General features: G+C 40.8%; 3 protein-coding genes across 4 annotated transcripts; 2 read left to right on the top strand and 1 right to left on the bottom strand.

The window, feature by feature from the left end:
* Positions 1–635: 635 nt before the first annotated feature.
* LOC113570777 (uncharacterized protein C4orf45 homolog) lies at positions 636–3179 on the top strand. Its single transcript, XM_026999403.2, has 5 exons — positions 636–809; positions 1037–1266; positions 1591–1649; positions 1923–2043; positions 2269–3179. The coding sequence occupies exons 1-5, from the start codon at positions 728–730 to the stop codon at positions 2347–2349; spliced, it is 573 nt and encodes a 190-aa protein (XP_026855204.2). The 5' UTR covers positions 636–727; the 3' UTR covers positions 2350–3179.
* A 1372-nt stretch (positions 3180–4551) lies between these two features.
* On the top strand, positions 4552–10857 carry ppid (peptidylprolyl isomerase D). The gene is made up of 10 exons (XM_026999362.2): positions 4552–4714; positions 5134–5274; positions 5492–5598; positions 5851–6039; positions 6226–6348; positions 6863–6969; positions 7981–8125; positions 8721–8807; positions 9752–9794; positions 10330–10857. The coding sequence occupies exons 1-10, from the start codon at positions 4630–4632 to the stop codon at positions 10416–10418; spliced, it is 1116 nt and encodes a 371-aa protein (XP_026855163.2). The 5' UTR covers positions 4552–4629; the 3' UTR covers positions 10419–10857.
* On the bottom strand, positions 10471–19994 carry etfdh (electron transfer flavoprotein dehydrogenase). 2 transcript variants are annotated; one of them, XM_026999360.2, is made up of 13 exons: positions 19810–19994; positions 18464–18643; positions 17293–17522; positions 16471–16552; positions 16099–16217; positions 15746–15823; positions 15207–15353; positions 14908–15048; positions 14119–14262; positions 13581–13749; positions 13294–13476; positions 11617–11838; positions 10471–11494 (listed from the first exon to the last, which is right to left on the bottom strand). In XM_026999360.2, exons 1-13 carry the CDS (start codon positions 19847–19849, stop codon positions 11331–11333), a joined length of 1899 nt encoding a protein of 632 aa, XP_026855161.2. In that variant the 5' UTR covers positions 19850–19994; the 3' UTR covers positions 10471–11330. The 2 variants fall into 2 exon arrangements, with proteins under 2 accessions (XP_026855161.2, XP_026855162.2); XM_026999361.2 differs by lacking the exons at positions 18464–18643; positions 19810–19994 and having other exon boundaries at positions 17274–17507.
* Positions 19995–20211: the final 217 nt, after the last annotated feature.

The following is a 20211-nucleotide window of genomic DNA, read 5'->3' as shown; positions in this document are numbered from 1 at the left end:
AGAGAAATCTTGTAGTCTTGTTCACAGTGAGTCTCTTTACATTACATTACATTACATACAAAAATAAAGCATAAAAACTTATCAAAAAGTTTTTTACCCAAAAGCACTGTATACATAACTATCTTTTGATCTTTGTTTTCCTACCATTATTGTATTCCTGCTGATGTTATCTCTGTCTTAATCACACACACACACACACACACACACACACACACATCACTAATCACTAATACTAACATCTGTCTTAATCACACACACACACACACACACATATATCACACACACACACACACACACACACACACACACACACACACATATATATCACACAAATAAAGGAACCCCTATATATATATATGTGTGTGTGTGTGTGTGTGTGTGTGTGTGTGTGTGTGTGTGTGTGTGTGTGTGTGTGATTAAGACAGATGTTAGTATTAGTAGTAGGAGGAGCCACTTAATATATGAAAAATTGGATTTCTACATCATTCATTCCATGAGATTCTAATGTTCCAAGAGATTAGATGAGTGCTTATACAGGCATTTAAAAATAAATTTAAAAAAAACTGGCGTCCTCGCAGTAAACACCGATACTGTGGCAACCACGCACCATGGTAACCGTGTGTGATCCCATTAGAGTCTGTTTTATGTGTTTGCCCTTTGGTGTAGTATAGCCTTTGATGCCCGGTGCCATTAAAGTCACCTGAAAACAGGTGATTTAAGCGGAGAAATGCAGAAATTACACCGGGGAACTGCACTTTATGTAAATAAAGGAACCCCTCGAGCGTCAGGAAGAAGAATCCTCTTCACAGGTAGGCTGGTCAACTGGAATTACTTTAACAAAAAACGCTGGGAGAATGTCACATGACGTTTTAAATCAAGTCGGGCACATTTCGTAGCGCTGAACATCATGAACCCTCTCAGCCTCTATTGATTACAGTCGATCACGCTCCAGATATAGGCATCTTATCAGTGTTCCGACGCACGCACTGTTTGAATAAGCTTTCTCGAATGACGTTTTCCGTTTTTTACTCTCAAGGACCAGACGGTATTGGGGATTATAGGGCAAGACGGACCGACTTCCCCCGCAACATCGGAATCGGCCCCTTATCTCCACAGGCCACCGGTGACTTAAATTACCTCTATCGGGCTGCGCCTCACACGCCTCCGCCCCTGCCGAAGCATGGTTACACTGGCGGAGTGGGATGGGGTGTAGGGTATGGCTTCGCCCTGAACAGCGGGAATCTACTCAGCAACAGACAGATAAAGGTTGGTCGGGGGTGAGACAGTAAGTTAAATTTGAAATATACGCGCTATGATTGTTATTTGCAAAAACTGCAGTTGGACACGAGTTATTGTCTTAATACTCTTAATACATACATACTACTCTTAATAATATATATGGTTAATACTCTTTCATTGATATTTCATTAAAAAATGTGTTGCTTCAAGTCTGTTCTTCCTCACTGGTGCACATTAATGTAACACAATATTCCATTCCGTCTGTGTCTAACTAGTAGAATGTAGGGTTTTTCTTTATTTATTTTTAAATTCCCCATATGATTATATCTGCATTTTTTTGTTTTTCATCAGCTTGCTGAGTTTCGCTCAGCCTTGGAGGATAGGATAACCCACAGATATCAATACCCATGGTAAGCCTCAGAAGGTCAGACCTCCTAAAGAGGCTGGAGTTTGTTTAGTCACATTAAATGCCAGAGCAGTGGATCAGATGGTGTTCTATATATCCCGTTCTCCATTAGTAATGACAGAACTAAACACACTGATCCAGAAAGAGCACCCCTTGCTCAGGAAGGCTTTGTGAATCCATCTAAAGGTCGTCTGATCAGTGTCGCTGAACAGGAAATATAGGCTTACATCTCTCTTGATTAATAATTTAACTCTTCCTTTTATGCATACACACACAGGCAAGCGCCACCAAGCTTTTTGGACAGGCAGCAGGCTGGGGCCCGTGGGAGGCTTGCATGGAACCTGAGTGACTATGATACATACAGTCAGGACAACAACAAGGCATTCCTTCTGAGCAAGGTCTGCTATAACCTAAAATAAACATTCTTTTAATGTGGGGTAAACTGCTAGATCTCTGGAGAGAATATAGTGAGGGAAAAGAGAGAAGATAGCCAAGTGATTTCTTACTGCAGTTTTGTATGTATACATTTATAATACAGATTGTACAACTTGTATAATTCTTGAATGCAACAATTATATGAAGTTGCAAATCAGCATCTGAGGCCTTTCTTTTCTTTCTGGCAGAGGCATGTGACTCAGAGGAAGACTAAGGAAATGCACCTGATCGACAGCACACTCCCACCAATAGCAAGAACCAAGGCTTAGCAAAAGCATCTGTTCCATCACAACAGGACTGTGTTTGACATCTACACAGTTTTGTCATTAATAAATAATCAGGCTGAGTGGAAAAGGCTTCAATATCAGTGTTATAGTAATAACATTGAGGAATAAATATAGTAATGTTGCATTCCTCTGCTCTGATAAGAAAAACAGACCAGACCACTGCCAAAAAAAAACAGACCACTGCAGTGGTTGGTGTTTAAAAGGATTGGTGTTGGCAGATTGCTATGCCACCCAAAATATCCACAGGTGACCCACCAATGACACTGATCCATGTCAAAACTCCTGCAATATGCTGTGAGGATGGTTAACCCACTGATAATTTGTTTCTAAATAATTTGTAAATGAATTTCTCATAGTATGGCTGGTGAGTGTGTTTCTCGAGTTTGGAGTTGTTTCATTGAGTATGTCAAAGATATTATCAGGGTAGACTGATTAGTGTCAGAGGAAGCCTGGTGTCCAGTCCTCTTAGGCGTGCCACAGCAGATTCAGACAGATGATAGTAGCTGGAAAGTAGTCATCTGGCGAGGGTCTAAATGGGTCCTCAGTGCATATCAGTGGTCAGACACCTCTAATAATAACAGATGAGGCCTCTCCAGCAATTTTCAATATCCTCTGTTGAGCTAGATACAATGTGACCCCATTTCACTATTTGTCATTATCTTCCTGTCCTGCTGGTTTCCAGTTACAGTTTTTAGCAAGAACATTGATGAAAATTTTTCCAGGAGGGTTACACTAAATCTCTTTGTCTGGTCACCTATAAAATATGTTGTAAGAATTTTTAAAAATTTCAACTAATTGATTGCCTTTTCCAATTCCACACAGTTCTTAGAATAAAATTAATATACTTGAACTTTTATGAAAAACATTTACTGCATATTCCTACCTGTCGTTATATTTAAGATTTTAGAATTTAGAAGCTGTTGAAAAATACATTATATGGTCAAAGGTTTGTAGATATCTTACCATCACACCTGTATAAGCTTAGTGGACATCCCATTCCAAAACCATGGGCATTAATATTGAGTTTTCCTGCCTTCCTTGTGGCTATAACAACCTACATTATTCTGGAAAACCTTTCCACTAAGACTTTTGACTCCGTGGGAATTCATGTGCATTCAGTTAAAAGAGCAGTCGTGAGTCACTGATGTTGGAGGAGAAGGCCAGCCTCACAGTCAATGTTCTCGTTTATCCTAAAGGTGTTCAGTGAGGTTGAGATCAGGGCTCTGTGCAGGACACTGGATTTCCTCCATCCCAAATTTGTTAAAGCATGTTTTTATGGACCTCGCTTTGTGTGATGGACAAGGTTTATGCTGGAACAGGAAAGGGCCTTCCCAAAACTGTTGCCACAAAGTTGGAAGCATATAGTTGTCAAAAATATGTTTGAATTATATAGCATTGACATTCACTGGAACTAAGCGTAGACCAAACCCTGAAAAACAGACCATTATGCCTCTACCACTAAACTTTACTGTTGGCACTGGCACTATACATTCCTGTAGGTGTGGTTCTCCTGGTATCCATTAAACCCAGATTCATCCATCAGACTGCCAAATAGTGAAGCATGATTCATAATTCCAGGGAACATGTTTCCATTGCACCAGAGTCCAGTAGCAGCATGCATTACTCCACTGCAGCCTACACTTGGAATTACACATAGAGATCTTAGGGTTGGCCACAGCTGCTAGGCCAAACTCATTTCATGAAGTTCCTGATGCACAGTTCCTGTGCTGCATAACTCAGCATCAGAGGTCTGATGCTGTGGGTCACATGCTCTATCGCGTCGTATCTGATCTGTTTGTGATCCTAGATGTTTCAGTGTCATGATAATAGGAATTACATTTGAGTGGGACAGATCTTGAAGGGCAGAAATGTCGCAGTCTGACTCAAAGGTGGCATCCTGTCACGTCACATTTAAAGTCACTTAGATCTTCACTACTATCCATTCTACTGCCAGTGTTTGTCTATAGAGATTGCATTGCTATGTGCTTGATTTTATATACCTGTTAGCAATGGGAGTGGCTGAAACACCTAAAATCAATAACTGGGAGGTGAGTCCCCATACAGAAATCTCAAAATGTAACACGCTTTGAGAACCATTGGTCTTAATATTTTTTATAAACTCCGTCACAGTAGATGGCGCTATATACACATTTTTTTTCCTGAAGTTTATTGCGAGGCAAAGAACATTCCAGTTCTTCGTCGCTCAAGACCGCAGGAACTTCCAGAAACAAGACAACGCGCCCTCCATACACAAAATCAAAAATGTCAAATCCGACCCCTGTGGCCAAGCCTGGGAATGCCGACAATCCGCGCGTTTTCTTTGATGTAGATGTTGCTGGTGAAAGAGGTCAGGTCTTTTTCCAATAAAGCTATATAGCTTCTTGTAATGGTGTATTGTATTGCTAGCACTCAACAATGGACAGCTAAAATGTCTTGCTAGCAATTGTGATATCTGAAGTGTGTCTGCCTATTGAGCTATCTAAGTAGTTTAACTGCTGAGATATTTAATACCATAAACTACGGTACAAACGTCTTGGTAGACAGAATATGGTAAAGGTTAGCTAGCTAGCTATAGATGGCAAGCGAATTAGTACGTGCAACTCAGAGCCTCGGCTTTTTGTGAGCCTGTGTTTTGAACAATTATCTTGATTAGCTAGCATGTTGAAATGTATATCCTAACCTCTTTATTATTTGCTGAAGTTAGTTAAAATAATGTCATGTTTGTCCATGTCGGTAATCAACATATAGCTACGTTGTTTGTTGTAGTTGGCCGAATTGTGTTTGAGCTCTTCGCTGATGTTGTTCCTAAAACTGCTGAAAACTTCCGTGCGCTGTGCACCGGCGAGAAGGGAACCGGTAAAAGTACTGGAAAACCACTACATTTCAAGGGATGCCCTTTTCACCGGAGTAAGTACCGTCGGCCTAGGCACATGTAAGCACGTTGTTTGTTGGTTTTTAAACGAATAGTAATGTAGTCAGGAAGTTTCCATTTGCACCCTTTTATGCAACTGAAAAAGTGTTCTGCCATGCATGAACGTCCCTTTGTCTTTCTAATCAAGCATGAAGGTAACGCTTGAGTGATTACACCTCTGTTCTGTGACTTAGTATTCCTGTTCTGTTACAGTCATTAAAAAGTTTATGGTCCAGGGAGGAGACTTCTCTAATCAGGACGGCACCGGAGGGGAGAGCATCTATGGAGACAAGTTTGAGGATGAAAATTTTCACTACAAGGTGAAGTATTTTCTGCTAATGTCTAAAAATGAACTTTAAAAAACCTCCAGTCTTTCCACTGCTGGTACATAATTGCTCTGAGTAGAATTAAACAAAACACATCGCAGCAGATTCCTTCAAATTGGGGAAATACATTGGCTTTGCCTGGTCTGGGGAGCAAGGCAGCAAATGGAAGACACTCAACATTTTTCTGTTAATAAATTAAGTACTTGTTTTTAATAAAGCTTTTCCTCATTCTGGTTTTCTCATTAGCATGACAGAGAGGGCCTTCTCAGCATGGCCAACGCTGGGCCCAACACAAATGGCTCTCAATTCTTCATTACCACCATGCCAACTGCGCACTTGGACAACAAGCATGTGGTCTTTGGACAGGTGCTGAAGGGAATGGGTGTAGTTAAGATCTTGGAGGACATGGACACCAACGACGATCATCCCGTGAAGGTGAATCAAAATTGGTCGACCTGTTACTTTGTTGTTCTATATATTAATTAAAAGAGATATTGAGATGGAGCTGTTTGAGAAACTGAGTGCGGCTTTCAACAAGGACCGTGGTGTAATTGAATGTGTCAAAGACTGCCTATGACACACACTGTAAAAAAAACCTCTCTCTCTGTCCATTGCTCTCAGCCATGTATCATTGCTGAATGTGGAGAGCATAAGGAAGGTGACGATTGGGGTGTGGCTCCCAACGATGGCTCCGGTGATGTACACCCAGACTTCCCCGAGGAATCAGACTTTGACTTTAAAGATGTGAGCAGTTCTAGCTACCTCTTGTGCAAATGCAAAATATAGTTCTTCTTTACCAGGGGGTAAAGGGGGTCATGTGACAATGCACACTTTAGGGTTTTCCAAGTTTAGCATATTGGATTTAGTAGCAAATAAGGCTAATGAGTTTAATCAGATGTGTTGGTGTAAAGAGAACCAAATTATGGCTGAATTATGGTGCTGCAGAGTTAAATTAAGCTTTCCTCATATCCTGTACAGATCTACAGGTAATGGTCTTAATTGTGGGGAAGTTGTTCAAAAACATCCCATCTAAACAAACCTTTTGGCATTCTGATAAATCTAAATATTCTTCTCAGAGCAATGTTCCATTAAAAAAAGATGTAAGGAAGACGGGTTTTCAGATTTAAAGATGCTTGCCTTTCTTGCACCTTTTGGAAAAGGAAATACTAAATTCTTCTCATTTACTTTCCTTGGCAGTATGTGTTTTTACATATGTGGCATAATGACATTTCATCCTTAACCTCTATTCATTTTTCAGATTGACAAAATCTTGTCTGTGGCTGAGGACATCAAAAATATTGGAAATAACCTTTTCAAAAGTCAGAACTGGCAGGTTGCCATGAAGAAGTACTCCAAAGCTCTCAGGTAAATGCCTCACTTCTGATCTCTAAATCATGCCTTTTTTAGTTTAGTTAAAAACACTATATTGTACAAGTTCCAGTCTAGTTTTGCTGGACCACTGCACAGCTTTTCATGGTCTTCCTTAGGTCACTGGCATGAAAAAAATACTAGCATGTGCTATTTTGAAAGCTAATCTGTTGATCACCAAAATATTAGTCATTTAGTGATCCTTGTATTCTGTAAATGTTACAAATTGTAAACATAGACTTGCTTTCATCTTTTTTATCTGCATGTCAGTAGAGAAATTGTAAAATATTTAAACACAGCATCACCCTTGTGAAAATGAGATACTTAAATCTATTGTTTTAATAACTTTCCCCTTTATAACTAGATTAATAACATTTATTAAAGAAGTTTTTACAGTTGTTTTCACACGTCTCAATACCATGTTCAGTTCTTCAAACTTTTTTTCTTCAAAAGGTTCATCATAGTATGCTTTTGAAACACACACCTCAGCACATTAGTTAACCTTTGGTGCCAAATGCATTTCAACCTACAAGACTCATGCTGTTTATAACAAACAAGTCTTGTGGGAGAAAGCATGTGTCAGTCATTCAATGTACAATGAACTTCAAAACACAAATAATATATGATAAAGAAACAACTCACAAAGGCTGCAGTATTCTTCAGGGGGTTTACTGTATTTTGCCATTTGTGTTCTCAGTGCAGAAAAGGAAAAAATATAGTTAACAAACACATTAAGAGCAAATAAATATTTTCGCTACATACAGTAATTCACACACGTTTGTCTGCCTGTCAGTATCAGAAGTGTGGCCTGGTCCATCCATCCTGTCCCCTGCATTTGGTGAATGTGTCCAATGTTTTGAAAAAGCGGACATGGCATTGAGACAACTGAAAACAATTGTTAAAAAAAAAAAAATATTACAACTGCATTAAAAAACATGGATATCCCTTAAATACACAGTTGCAGTTGAACCCTAATCCATCTCCAGTGGCCGGTCTCCTCTCCTGCAGGTATTTAGAGGTGTGCGGCAACATCTTGGATGATGAGAGCGCTCAGCCTCGGCTGGAGCCTGTCGCCCTGAGCTGCATTCTCAACTTGGCTGCCTGCAAGCTCAAGCTACAGCAGTGGCAGGAGGCTGTAGAGAGCTGTGACGAGGTACGCACCCAGCCAGCGCCTACAGTGCCTGCTTTCGCCTATCCTAGTGGGTCGGGGGGGGCGCATCTATGAAGGAGCAAGAGTGCAGCTGGCATTGGAGTGTGTGTTGTGTAACACTGCAGAGAAGCAGTATTTAAGCACGGCGGCTTTCAGATACCGCAGATGTGAGGCTTTGGCCTTTTGTTGTCCATGCTGTCGTGGAGGAGCCACACCACCGCACAATTCGGTGCCATGGCTGCTTAAGATTAGGTCCCGAAGGCCTTACTCGGTGGCCCTGACCATGACCCTAGAGGTCAGGTTGGATCCAACTCAGCAGCATGGCACCCCTGGGATTGATTATTCACTTTAAAGCTAAAGCAAAAATGTGAGAAGCGAGAAATGCTGACTACTGTACAGTAGGACAGCTCTCCAAGTTAGGAAGTGAAGAACTTGGAGCTTTCTGCTCTACAGTTAGGAATTGGTCACTGATCCATTCCTGATCAAAGAAAATCAAAGTCCACAGATCTAACCCAAGATTAATCAGAAGGGCTTAAGAGCATATCTGACCTATTAAACCCCTGATGATTCTTATGTCGTTCTCCTGTGTTCCTCCCAGGCTTTGGAGCTGAATCCGAACCACGCTAAAGCACTGTTCAGGAGAGCCCAGGGCTGGCAAGGCCTAAAGGAGTTCAACAAGGCCATGGTACAGGACACACATACATGTGCTTTCCTAACTGATTATATCACAGTTGCTCTCATCCCCACACAGAAACACCCATAAATCCATGCTTCTCATTAAATTGTTTACTATATTCAGTAGATTTGTTCTTCTGCCTCCCTCGGACATACAGATAAGGCACAACAGCAACCTGTCATATTAGCTTTAAATAGGACAGGCTGTTGAAAGAAATTGCTTAGAAATCTCTGCTTGTTCAGTAAACTCACACAAATGGTAATCTTGCTTGAATTAGCAGAGAGGAGTGACCTTCTGCTTTTCAGTTCCACAACCTCCATCAAACACCTACAGCAATACTGAAGGAATATGATTTGTTTTTTTTGCCCTCCAGATTTTCTTCATATTTCAGTGATTCTTTTTTTTCTGAAAGGCGTGCTTCTAAAGTGGAAAAATTACCAACTAAAGGCTACTGTACAGCATAGAAAGGTGTCAATTGCTTTGAGAAACCATAAGTCACTTAAGTCAGCAGTAATGAGTTTTTTTGCACAACAGTTGAAATGTATGCCTGGTGAAGGAACAGAAAGCTATTTTGGTCAGAATATTCTCCATCAAGATATGTAATTAACTTTATGCCAGATGTTTTGGGTGATTGTTAAAATACACCTTAATTCAGAATGTCAATGAACTTGAACCACAATGCTTGTGGTTGCACAAGACTATTTTGATTCTGCAGTTCAGTACCATGTGGAGGTTTTGCGCTTCATTTCACTTTAGAAGCACACATTTCAAGGGGGACTCATTCCAACATACACAAATGTTTTTGAGAAAAATGCAACATTTGTGGTGATTATGCTTCCGTCTCACAGCATTTAAGTCATTTCATAAGTGTGGAAATTTGACAAACTCCTGTTCAGGTGGACATATCTTTCATATTTGGTATAGCACTTTATGTTCCTCTTTTCAAATTACAGATTGATCTCCAGAAAGCAAAAGAGATTGCACCAGAAGACAAAGGTAAGAATTATTCTAATGTACCAGGCATGTAGAATTCAGTGTCAATCCAAAGGACAATTTCACTTCCTAATCCTGGAAGGGTGGTGTGTTAGTCTCACACTAGGCCTAATTTTTGGAAGGACTGTGGTTTATTTCCAGATTAATGAACATGGGACTTAACTAGTTTAAAATTGGCTTGCTTTTACTTAAAGAAAGGAGCCAATTGGATAAACCTGGACTCCTCTTTCTTTCTGATATGAAAGAACTAAGGGAGAGTATCTTGGAGGTTTAAGATTATGAATCTTAAATAAATACAAGCAGAACGTTTTAGGGAGTTGTGGGGTTTCCATCTCTTCATAATTGTGAACAATTTCACACTTTTTTTTTTTTAGCTCCAGTGCACATTCAACTTTTTATTTATATTTATATATATATATAAAATCTCTCAAGTAACTGGACTGCACACCATGAATTACTCCTATTCCCCTCGTAACTGTTTGCAGATTAAAGTATAACTTCCCTTTTGTTTGACGTTCCCTCCCCCTTCCTTCTTCAGCTATCGGGAACGAGATGCTTAAGGTCAAGCAGAAGGTGAAAGAAGAGAAGGAGAAAGAGAGGAAAATCTATGCTAAAATGTTTGCATAGAAGACTGTCCATGTGTGCCTGCTTTCACGAGCTTGTACACGTTCACCTGTACTTCACTGTTCAACGCTACTGTTAGTAATGTAATGCTGGGAATAAACTGAGTAAAAACTAGAGCTGGATTTTCAAACCTGATGAAGATGAATTTACTGAAGGATGTGATTCATTATTGACAGCATCTAATACTTGAATGTTTTGTTATTGCTGTAAGTATTTGAGGAGGAGGTCTGAACTGTGACTGAATAGACTGCTGTTCAAAGCACCCCTTCAACCAGAAAGCAGGCTGCCCTTTAAGAATTGCTTGACTCATCAATATTTATTTGATTCAACACTGTTCTATTATTGGATTGGTTTTAACTGTCAAAGGAAAAGTTTTCTGAGATACACTAGTTGGCCCATGCTACAGCAGCACTATAATAAAGTCAAACTCTTTCACACTGAATGCATCTTTTTTTTTCTTCTGAGAAAATAAATTCATTTTCCCAAACTCAGATTTTATTGTACCAGTTACAGTATCTAAATAACATGTACATCTCAAACCCCAGTTTAATGAGCTATTGCTGTTAGCTTGCAGGCTAGTACCTTTCACAGCTAACATAATAGCATTGCCAACTAGTTGTAAATGTTCACATAGTCAACTACAAAACTGCTTTTCTTTTCAGCCGTTTCAAACAGCTACCTTGGTCACACATTAACCTTTTATATAAAAGTTTCTAGTTTCATTCATTATAAATGAACAATGCCAAAGTGATGGTATTGAGATTAAGATTGCCCACATCAGTAGATATGGATTTGTTCCGTTCTGTAGGCACCTTGGTTAAATACTTAATTTCCTTCTGGAAACAAACAGATGCATGCTGTCTCTCTGCCACAAACAGTTTAGGAGGCTTAGTGAGTGATTTGTCTCCATTCTAATCACATGCCATTGTAGGCTGGTCCTCCACTACCCTCAGGGACAACCCAGTTGATGTTCTGGCTGGGGTCTTTGATGTCACAAGTTTTACAGTGCACACAGTTCTGTGCGTTGATCTGCAATCTCATACCCTCACCTGACTCCAGAGGAATAAACTCGTACACACCTGCAAAGGAGGGAAAAAACACTGGACTAAAAAAAATAAGCAACACAAAGCAAGTTCAATGAGATGTTGTATCTTAAAAGGACAGTTAAGTCAGATGTGTAATGAATGGTGGGTTTGTGTACCCGCGGGACAGAATCGCTGCTCCGGGCCATCGTACGTGGCGAGATTGCATGCGACGGGAACACCGTCGTCCTTCAATGTAAGGTGAGCGGGCTGGTCGTGCTCGTGATTGGTGCCGCTCAGGGCCACTGACGACAGCAGGTCAAAGCTGATCTTCCCATCGGGCTTTGGGTACTCGATGGGTGTGCATTGCTTTGCAGGCTTCAACTGGGCTGAGTCCAAACCTATAAAATATATTTACCAAAAATATAAATAGAAATAAATAAAAATGCCATCACTAGGATGTCCATTTATTCAGTTAAACAGTAACAAGTTAAATCTTGTAACAGCTTTTTTGGTACCAATCCAATACCAATATCTTGCATTTGAATGTTGCCCAATATCAATACTGATCCAATTTTTTTAATTTCCATTTATTTTAAATGAAAAACCACTGTGGGGCTGAAGGTTAGTTGTTTGGGGGAATTGTTTTGTGTGAGATGTATTATATATGCTATTATATATGCTACAGATGTCATGCAGGAATATGTCAAAATATATATTATTAAAAACAAAAAAGCTGTTAAGACTAAAGCATATTTTTCTTCCACTGCCTGAAAGTCAGTTTCTCTCTTGGTGAAATATTTACTGCCTTGGTCATCATATGCTTGGTTCTCAGCTTTACTGTACTCACCCTATGCCCACACTGCTCAATACACCCCTGAAATTCACACTATAGTTCGTTTGCATTTTTCCTTATTAATAAATGCAACTGTAAATCCATATCAACTTAACTAGAACTTTATAACTGTTATTGTGCATTTCAGCGGTAAATTGCTGTTCTACCCGCTACACACCAAATTCACACCTGGTACTAAGCAAGCAGACAGACTACCACCAACTTAAACTCTTACTTCACTCAAGCACTGCTCAAACCAAAAGCCGTGTTATCGGATATTGTTTGCAAGATGGTTATTCTTTCTAGCCAACAAATCTACAGACAGTTAAAGTTATCGTAATCTCCATCTTTTTATTCAAAATATATGATCTACCTGAAAGCTCAGCAGGCTAATGGAAAACGGCTGTTTTTCTGGGGTTTTTCCATGTGGTTTGAATATAGTAAAACCACAAAGTGTTTAACTTTGTGACTTTAAAGGCAAGTACTTCATTAGTTTGATTATTATTTCTCCTTTCTGGCGCCGTTTCTGTCAGGTTTCTGCTTCTCACTCTCCTTTCCACGACCCAGGGTGTCCTTTACTTAACGGTCAAGCTGGAAGCGCTATGGGTTCTGGGTTGATTTGGTTTTTTTTATTAATCAACAAATCACCACTGGTCAGATATTTGCACTTGAACATAGTTTTTCATTGTTAATGGTAAGAAAATGCTACGGTTAAACTCAGCGGTGTGTGAACTGTGCTCAGACTAGCCCTGCTGTTATAACGTGACCTTAGTTTCGTCCACCGATATCCAACCCAGCGTTTTTGCTGGAATTTTCCTGATTCCGATACGCGATATCGAAAGGTGCCAGCTCTACTTAACGGTAAAATAAACCCGACAATCAATTTCCCGTGCAAATCCTGTTTTTGTCCTATGTGTAGTAAAGAGCTTATCTGACTGATTATCAGCGGTGATCAACACTTCTAGCAATGCTGTCCAATTAGCTGAGATCAGAGAGGCTGAAGCTTGATTGTTTCCCTCACCGCAGTGCTTAAGGGTCCATGGCTCCTTGCCCCGCAGGATCCAGTAGAAAACTCCAGTGTATAGCATCCCTCCATACAGACCCAAGTAGCTATGAAACGATGGGCGAATGTTCCTCACAGCATGTAGCTCTTTCCAGATCCAAGATTTCTTCAGGTTTTGTTCATACTCTGGAACATGCAGACCTGACAGGAGAGCAAAAACACATTCCATCCAACCCCTTTGTCCTTAGTAGATGACCTCAGTGCTCATAGGTCTTTGCAAGAAGGAGGGGCTGTGCTTCACTTACCTGTTGTCTCGGACTGCAGGTTCTCATCTGTGAGCTTACTGAAGATGGCCTCTGCAGCCAGCATGCCACTCTTCATGGCCGTGTGCGTGCCTTTGATTTTGGGAACGTTCATAAAGCCTGGGCTGCAGCCAATGAGAGCACCGCCTGGGAATGTCAGCTTAGGCACAGACTGTAGAGAGCAGAAGAACATAGTAAAGCATGCTAAAACACGGAGAACCTTCCCTGAACTCCCACCAAAGACACACACATATCTGGGATGAGCCAATGAGGCATTCAGCCGAGGCTTCTGACCACCAGGAGGCAACAGGACAATCTACTGGGGATATCAAATTTGAAAGCCAGTAACTGCAGGCACAGTAAGTAAATGCAGGAACGTTACCTGCTCCTGGCCCCTCAGATCATTTCTGGTGGCTAATACTGCTATGTCTATGCTTTTATAGCACAAGCATTTTATATTCCCTGTCCCTGAAACAGGGAAACCCTTGTCTGAAATGTGAATGGGGCTGCCAAATATCGCCTTTCCTGGCGGACTCGTTACCTGGAAACCTCCCTCATTAAGTGCTCTGGCTCCATATGCGATCCTGCTGCCACCCTCCAGGATGGGGGATATAGATGGGTGGTGCTTCCATCGCTGGAACTCTCTGAATGGGCTGAGGTAAGGATTAGTGTAGTCGAGTCCCACCTGCATCACAGCACACGTTTCAGTTTCCAGTTCATTATTCATTACTGTGTACGTAATGTGTTACAAGATACAAGATTCACAAGTCCAATTACTTAATAAAGACATATATGTATAAAGCCAAATTACAATCCAATCTCCTTTTCTAATGTCAAATATACCCTGTCCTAAGGATGTAATGAATGTTATTCAAGGCCTGAGCAATTCATTTAAACAAGTCATCAATCTGTCTTTTATTTTGTATGAATTTTAAGTTTAAGGGCAAGTGGAAATCCTCAATTTAATGCTCTTAAATTTGAGAAATTATATTGCTTAAAAAATTTGCACATACTCTTCTTTATACCTGTTAAGTAAATACAAATATTTCCTTTCAACAAAATGACAAATGCTTTTTTATTTTTAAGATCAAGCATCAATATTTCAAAATAATATGCTTAAATGTAAATACATACACATTCAAAGCCTTTCATAACTCATTTCCTTATGTGCTTAGACATATCAAATGAAAGGCAATAATAAGAATTCCCCATTCAGATCAAAGCAGCCCTGAAAAAGACAATCCATTCGGTGCAGAGATCAAGGGTTCACAGGAATTTGCTAGTCCCTTGAAATCCCTGAATCACTCCAATTCGCCTGCTGTAGACTCACCACAAAACCCAGAGCCACCAGTGGCTCGCCCTCGTTGAGGTGGTAGAGGAAAGAGCCTCCGTATGTGTTCCGTTTCAGCGGCCAGCCCACCGAGTGCTCTACCCGACCTGGACGCCAGTTCTTCTCATCGATCACCCACATCTGGGGAAAGACCAGGGGATTAGAGGAGAATTTAACCAGAAGCCAACTGAGATTATAGAAGATGGGGGAGATATGCTGAGAGGAGTGGAATTAAAAGTGTGAGGGTGTGAGCTTTAGGTTCGAAACTGCTGCCCGTTGGCGAGGTGGGGGCACGGTACCTCTTTGAGGCCGATTGCATAGGTCTGTGGCTCGCAGCCCTCGCGCAGGTTGAACTGCTTGTAGAGCTGCTTGGCTAGATGGCCGTGGCAGCCCTCACCGAAGAGCGTGACCTTCGCATGGAGCTCCATGCCTCTCTCGAACACATCCTGCGGGAAGGAACTCATAGCATGAAGCCTCGTATGGATGTGGTCCAAACCTTCCCACTGCAGCCCCTTCCTTCTACTTACCATGAAATAAAATTCTGGATAGTTTTGGGGTGGGGGGCTTTAACTCTCTCTGCCTCCTGTGTTCCGCTATAGTATTTTACTAAAGTGGTCAATTCAGACATTGCTTCAGGACATACACTATTGCTCCTTAGCAACAGAACTGCAACACATTGCAAAGGTATAGTGGTCCAGAATTTTGGCATTTCAGGGTAAGAGAAAGAAGAATTGTACTGAGAGGGTTCTGGATGCTGCACACAAAGCCAACCAAAAAAGGAAGAAAACAAACAAAAACAAAGAACAGGTTTAAAACAAATTTTGAAAATAATGACAACCTTAGGAGAGCCATCTTTTGCAATGCCGACATCATTCGTTGCTATTCCTTTCACACTTCCGTCCTCATTAAACAACACCTGTAAAAGAGCAACAGCAGTCCATCACACAGCTTACGCCTGTCGAATATCACTGTGCAACGTTACCAAAACAAAGCGTTACCATGAATGAACGAAGAGGCAGCCAAGCAACACATCTGCCCAGCCCCATTTCATCAGCAGTTCAATCAAGAATTAAAAAGAAAGCAAAATGCATCAGCTCTCCACTGGCAATATATGACTGCCTGTGGTCATTACAATATGGTTCACAAGGGGTACGGAGGCAGGACTTATGAAAGGTCAACAGAAAACCCGACCTCCGCGGCTGCATAGCCCGGATACAGCTCCACCCCAAGCTCCTCAGCCTGCTCGCCAAGCCAACGCACGAGGTGACCCAGCCGTACGATGTAGTTGCCATGGTTATTCATAGGGAGACCTAAGGGCACAATAGGAAGAGTTGAAGACAGGAAACCCAGCAGAGCTGTGCAGGGCTAGTGCAGGTTACCTGGCCATGCGATCCGGTACAACAGAGATTAACCCCACACCCTTCAGAAGTGACAGTAAGGTAGTTTGATTCCTTAAAAAGATGATCGTATCCACGACTACACATCTAAATCTGAGCCAGTGGGTGTAGTTGTGTAATTCTTGGATGGTGTTGCGGTGTTTGTCTGCATGTGTTATTACTGCACCTGGAAGCATCGGAACAGGGATCCTGTATTTTTCTGTCAGAATGGCAAATCTGTCCTCCATTACAGGTGTGTTCAGTGGGGCCTGCAGGAAAGTGAAAAAAAATATCACTGACTTGTACATAGGAGAGCTCATCAGTTCATACAGATAGTGACCACAGTTCCCCAAGGTTTCAACCACAGATCTGCAAGCAACAGCTAGAGTGCCAGAGTGACACATTCTGTTATTTCTTTTAGCTGTAAATTAATTAAGGAGCCAGCTATATGTATATATCTGTACAGAAAAAGTTAACTCAACTTACTGGCTCATGCATAGCTGTTAATGGTATCAGATATCATTTAAATACACCGTTCCTTGCTTAAAGTTTAGTTTTCCAGTAAAATTTAACTTTTCCATTATTTCACAATTTGCTTTCAACTTCAAATCATTGTTATACAATTCTAATAGTCATGACGCATCATAATATGTCGAATGATAACAATTGTATCATTACTAACTGGCAGTATCCAGACATGACTGAACAATGTCCTGAATGATGTCCAGAACAATGTACGATCAGCAAAATTTTGTTGTAATCACAAGATACCAATATTATTTGGAGCTTGGGTCACCAAGAGCATTGTAGCACAATATAAATATTAGTGATTCAGTAAATGAAATAAACAACCAATCATTATTTGAAGCCAGTAGTGGGTCCATTTTAGCCAAGAAGACAATGTTGTCTGTCCCACTAGTAAAAGGCAGATTTGTGCTCAGGTTGAGAATGTCAGTGTACTGGTTTGTAGAAGGTGATTAGATGGTTTACGTGTGTTTGCGTGCTGTACCCCTCTCTCCTTCCAGTCTGGGAAGAGCTCCTCCAGAGCACTTGGTTCCAGACAGGCCCCAGATAGCGTGTGAGCCCCAATCTGGGATGCCTTCTCCACCACACACACCCGCAGCTCCTTCTCATGCCGATTGGCCAGCTGCTTTAATCGGATGGCTGCTGATAGGCCAGCAGGGCCGCCACCGACAATTACGACGTCTGCCTCATCGACGAAGCGCTGCATATCTACACCTGAAAGCAGGAGGAGCCACAAATCACACACACACAGACACGACTAATGCAGCCTATGCTTTGGTAGGCCCAACCTTTACCTTGTCCACCCATGAAACTTTGCTCTCGAATTTAACAGACTCCGTCAACTTATGGGTCACTTGCGAATTTTGGCAGATGCACAATTGAGTTCTGCAGGCACTGACCATTTAGCTCCTCTTTGGCCACACTACTAAGAGTGACCCGACATATTCCTATGCTGTCATATCTGTCACAGCATCCTTTACACACCCATTAAACATGCTTCCTTACTGGTCTTAGAAGAGTTTAATCTCAACTATTTCTCTGATATTTCTTATCTCTTAGCCATATGATTAGGGCAGCAGAATGTATAGGTTGTTAATTGTTGCAATAATGCAATATTGTCCAGTATTGCTGGAAAGAGCAGGATCCTTCAACTAACACAGAATCAGATACAGTCACATCTAATCAGTAAATCCAATTATCCACCAAGTAATGAGACCAGTAAGTGTGCATCTCTGTATGCAAAACGTGTCTCAGCCATGTACGAAAAACACCACAGGATGAGTCACCAAAACCAAGTCTATCATTATATTTACTTCATTAAAATTCTGACAGGAGACTCTGCGAAGTAAAATCTCATTTCCCTGGATAATATGATCCAGATCTGCTCCCACCCGCCCTCTCCTTTTTGAGCGCATCATGGAAGGAATGATATAAAACGCCCTCTTCAACATTCAATATGCCGGAATGCAAGACGCTCATATTTCTCACTGAATTCTCTGATGGGAAAAGAGACTACATTAGAGACAAATAAACAAGAGTGTGACCACCAAAGGGGGGGTGATTTGCTAGTCTCGTCACACCGGAAGATCTGCAGGTGGGCCACAAAAAGACAGGAATTAAGACTGTAATCAAAGAAGCAGACAGCTAAGACTAACCTTCCCATCGTGGGTCCTTGTCTCGGGAGTAGATGGTATAATGGGATGTGATTCGGGGAATGGGAGCAGAGGAGCAACACCTCCCATTAGGGTCTTTGTGCAGTAAAGATGGAAAAAAGGACGCCGGCAGAGCTACACGCGCCCTCTGAATTGCTTTCAATGCACGTACGCACTTCCGTGCTGTAAAACAGCAAGCAGCCATTAGGTAGAACACAATTAGGCAGAGTACAATTAGAAAGTCTGACAATTAAGAAATCTGTATTAATTTATATTCAACATCACTGCACCACATTTTCAGACTAAAGCAAGATATAACACCAAGTATCAAGTCCATCCTTAGGTCCACAGATAAAGTGTTTACTAGGAATCAGCAATCAGCAGAACGTGCTTCTTAAACATTGCCTAAGTCAGCTGTCTCATTTCATTGTCTCTTACATAACAGCTCTCTGTTTCAAAAGCCCACAAGGCACATATAGTGGAACTGGTTAACAAGGCTTTGCAGGGCCATTTTTAAAGAAACTTCAGTGGGAACAACGTGAACATACACAGCATGGCCATTTATCCAGTTTATCCAAACTCATGTACCTTTGGCCAACAGATGGAATACATGCATATGGTTAATACCACTTTATAGCTATTATAGAGTCGAATATGGAAGTGCACACTAAATCTGATTTATAAAACAGAAGAATAGGGTTTAGAATATGTTAGCCCCTTCAAATTCATATATTAGCCAATCAAATACATGATGTAGATACATTACTATATGTATATTTATTTGTTTACTGTTTTGTAATATACTTATTTATGTATTCACTCATTCATTCACGTATTAACGAGAAGAAACGGAATACGTTTTGAGTAAAAGTTAACTGTTGCCTCTTGCCCGTAGTGGCTGTGATCTCGGTATGCGCAATAAAATAAGAAAACGTTATCTAGCTACCTAATTGTTTAATTACGTTGGCTTTCGAGTTAAATATCTAGTGTTAATTCAAATAAAGTGTTGAGCTAAAAACAATTCAATTGGTCGAAGGCAAAGACAAACTATCAGGCTGACGTGTATTAGTATGAACTTTGCCCTACATTGTCATAGCAGGTCATTAAGCCTGCGCTCTTAGCCCACATATCTCTGGTAAGCTATAGTTAGTAACTGCATAACCAGAAAATAATAAAGTCTTGGCATTTATCTATTGACATATGAAATATAACTATGATTGATAATGTTGATAAAGCTGTGTTCTTGCAGTTAGCCAGTCAATCACAGTGGCCGGATGACATTTTAACAGGGTAGCGAAATAGCTAGCATGTGAATCTAATTCAAAAATCAGAAAACGCTGCGACCATACCTTGAACTGAATATATGGTGGACGGGAACATCGATAACATTGGCCGGTTAGCGTATGGCTAACTAGCTGATGCACTCCTTATATAAAAATGTTTAAAGCCCTATTAAATTCGCTCCAAGCTTTCGCTAGGTTTCCCTAATAAACAGATGCAAGTTACCCACTGGGAACCAAAATATGTCTTCTTCTGTAAAGACATTAACACGGACTGAATACCCGAAAGTGCCTTACTGCCATCTATTGGAGACATAATTCCGAATCCTGAAGATGGTCGACAGCTATTAGATTCTTTGCACAGTAAAATGGAAAAAAAGACAATAAATAAAGATTACATTATATAGATCATGTAATTATTGCATGTTTTTTATGTTTAGTTATTGCTTATATTCGGAATATTATTTAAAG

The sequence above is a fragment of the Electrophorus electricus genome, chromosome 12, assembly GCF_013358815.1.
Source record: "Electrophorus electricus isolate fEleEle1 chromosome 12, fEleEle1.pri, whole genome shotgun sequence".
NCBI classification, from domain to species: domain Eukaryota; kingdom Metazoa; phylum Chordata; class Actinopteri; order Gymnotiformes; family Gymnotidae; genus Electrophorus; species Electrophorus electricus.
Note: the sequence above shows the minus strand (reverse complement) of the source record. Positions and strands in the feature narration are given on the sequence as shown.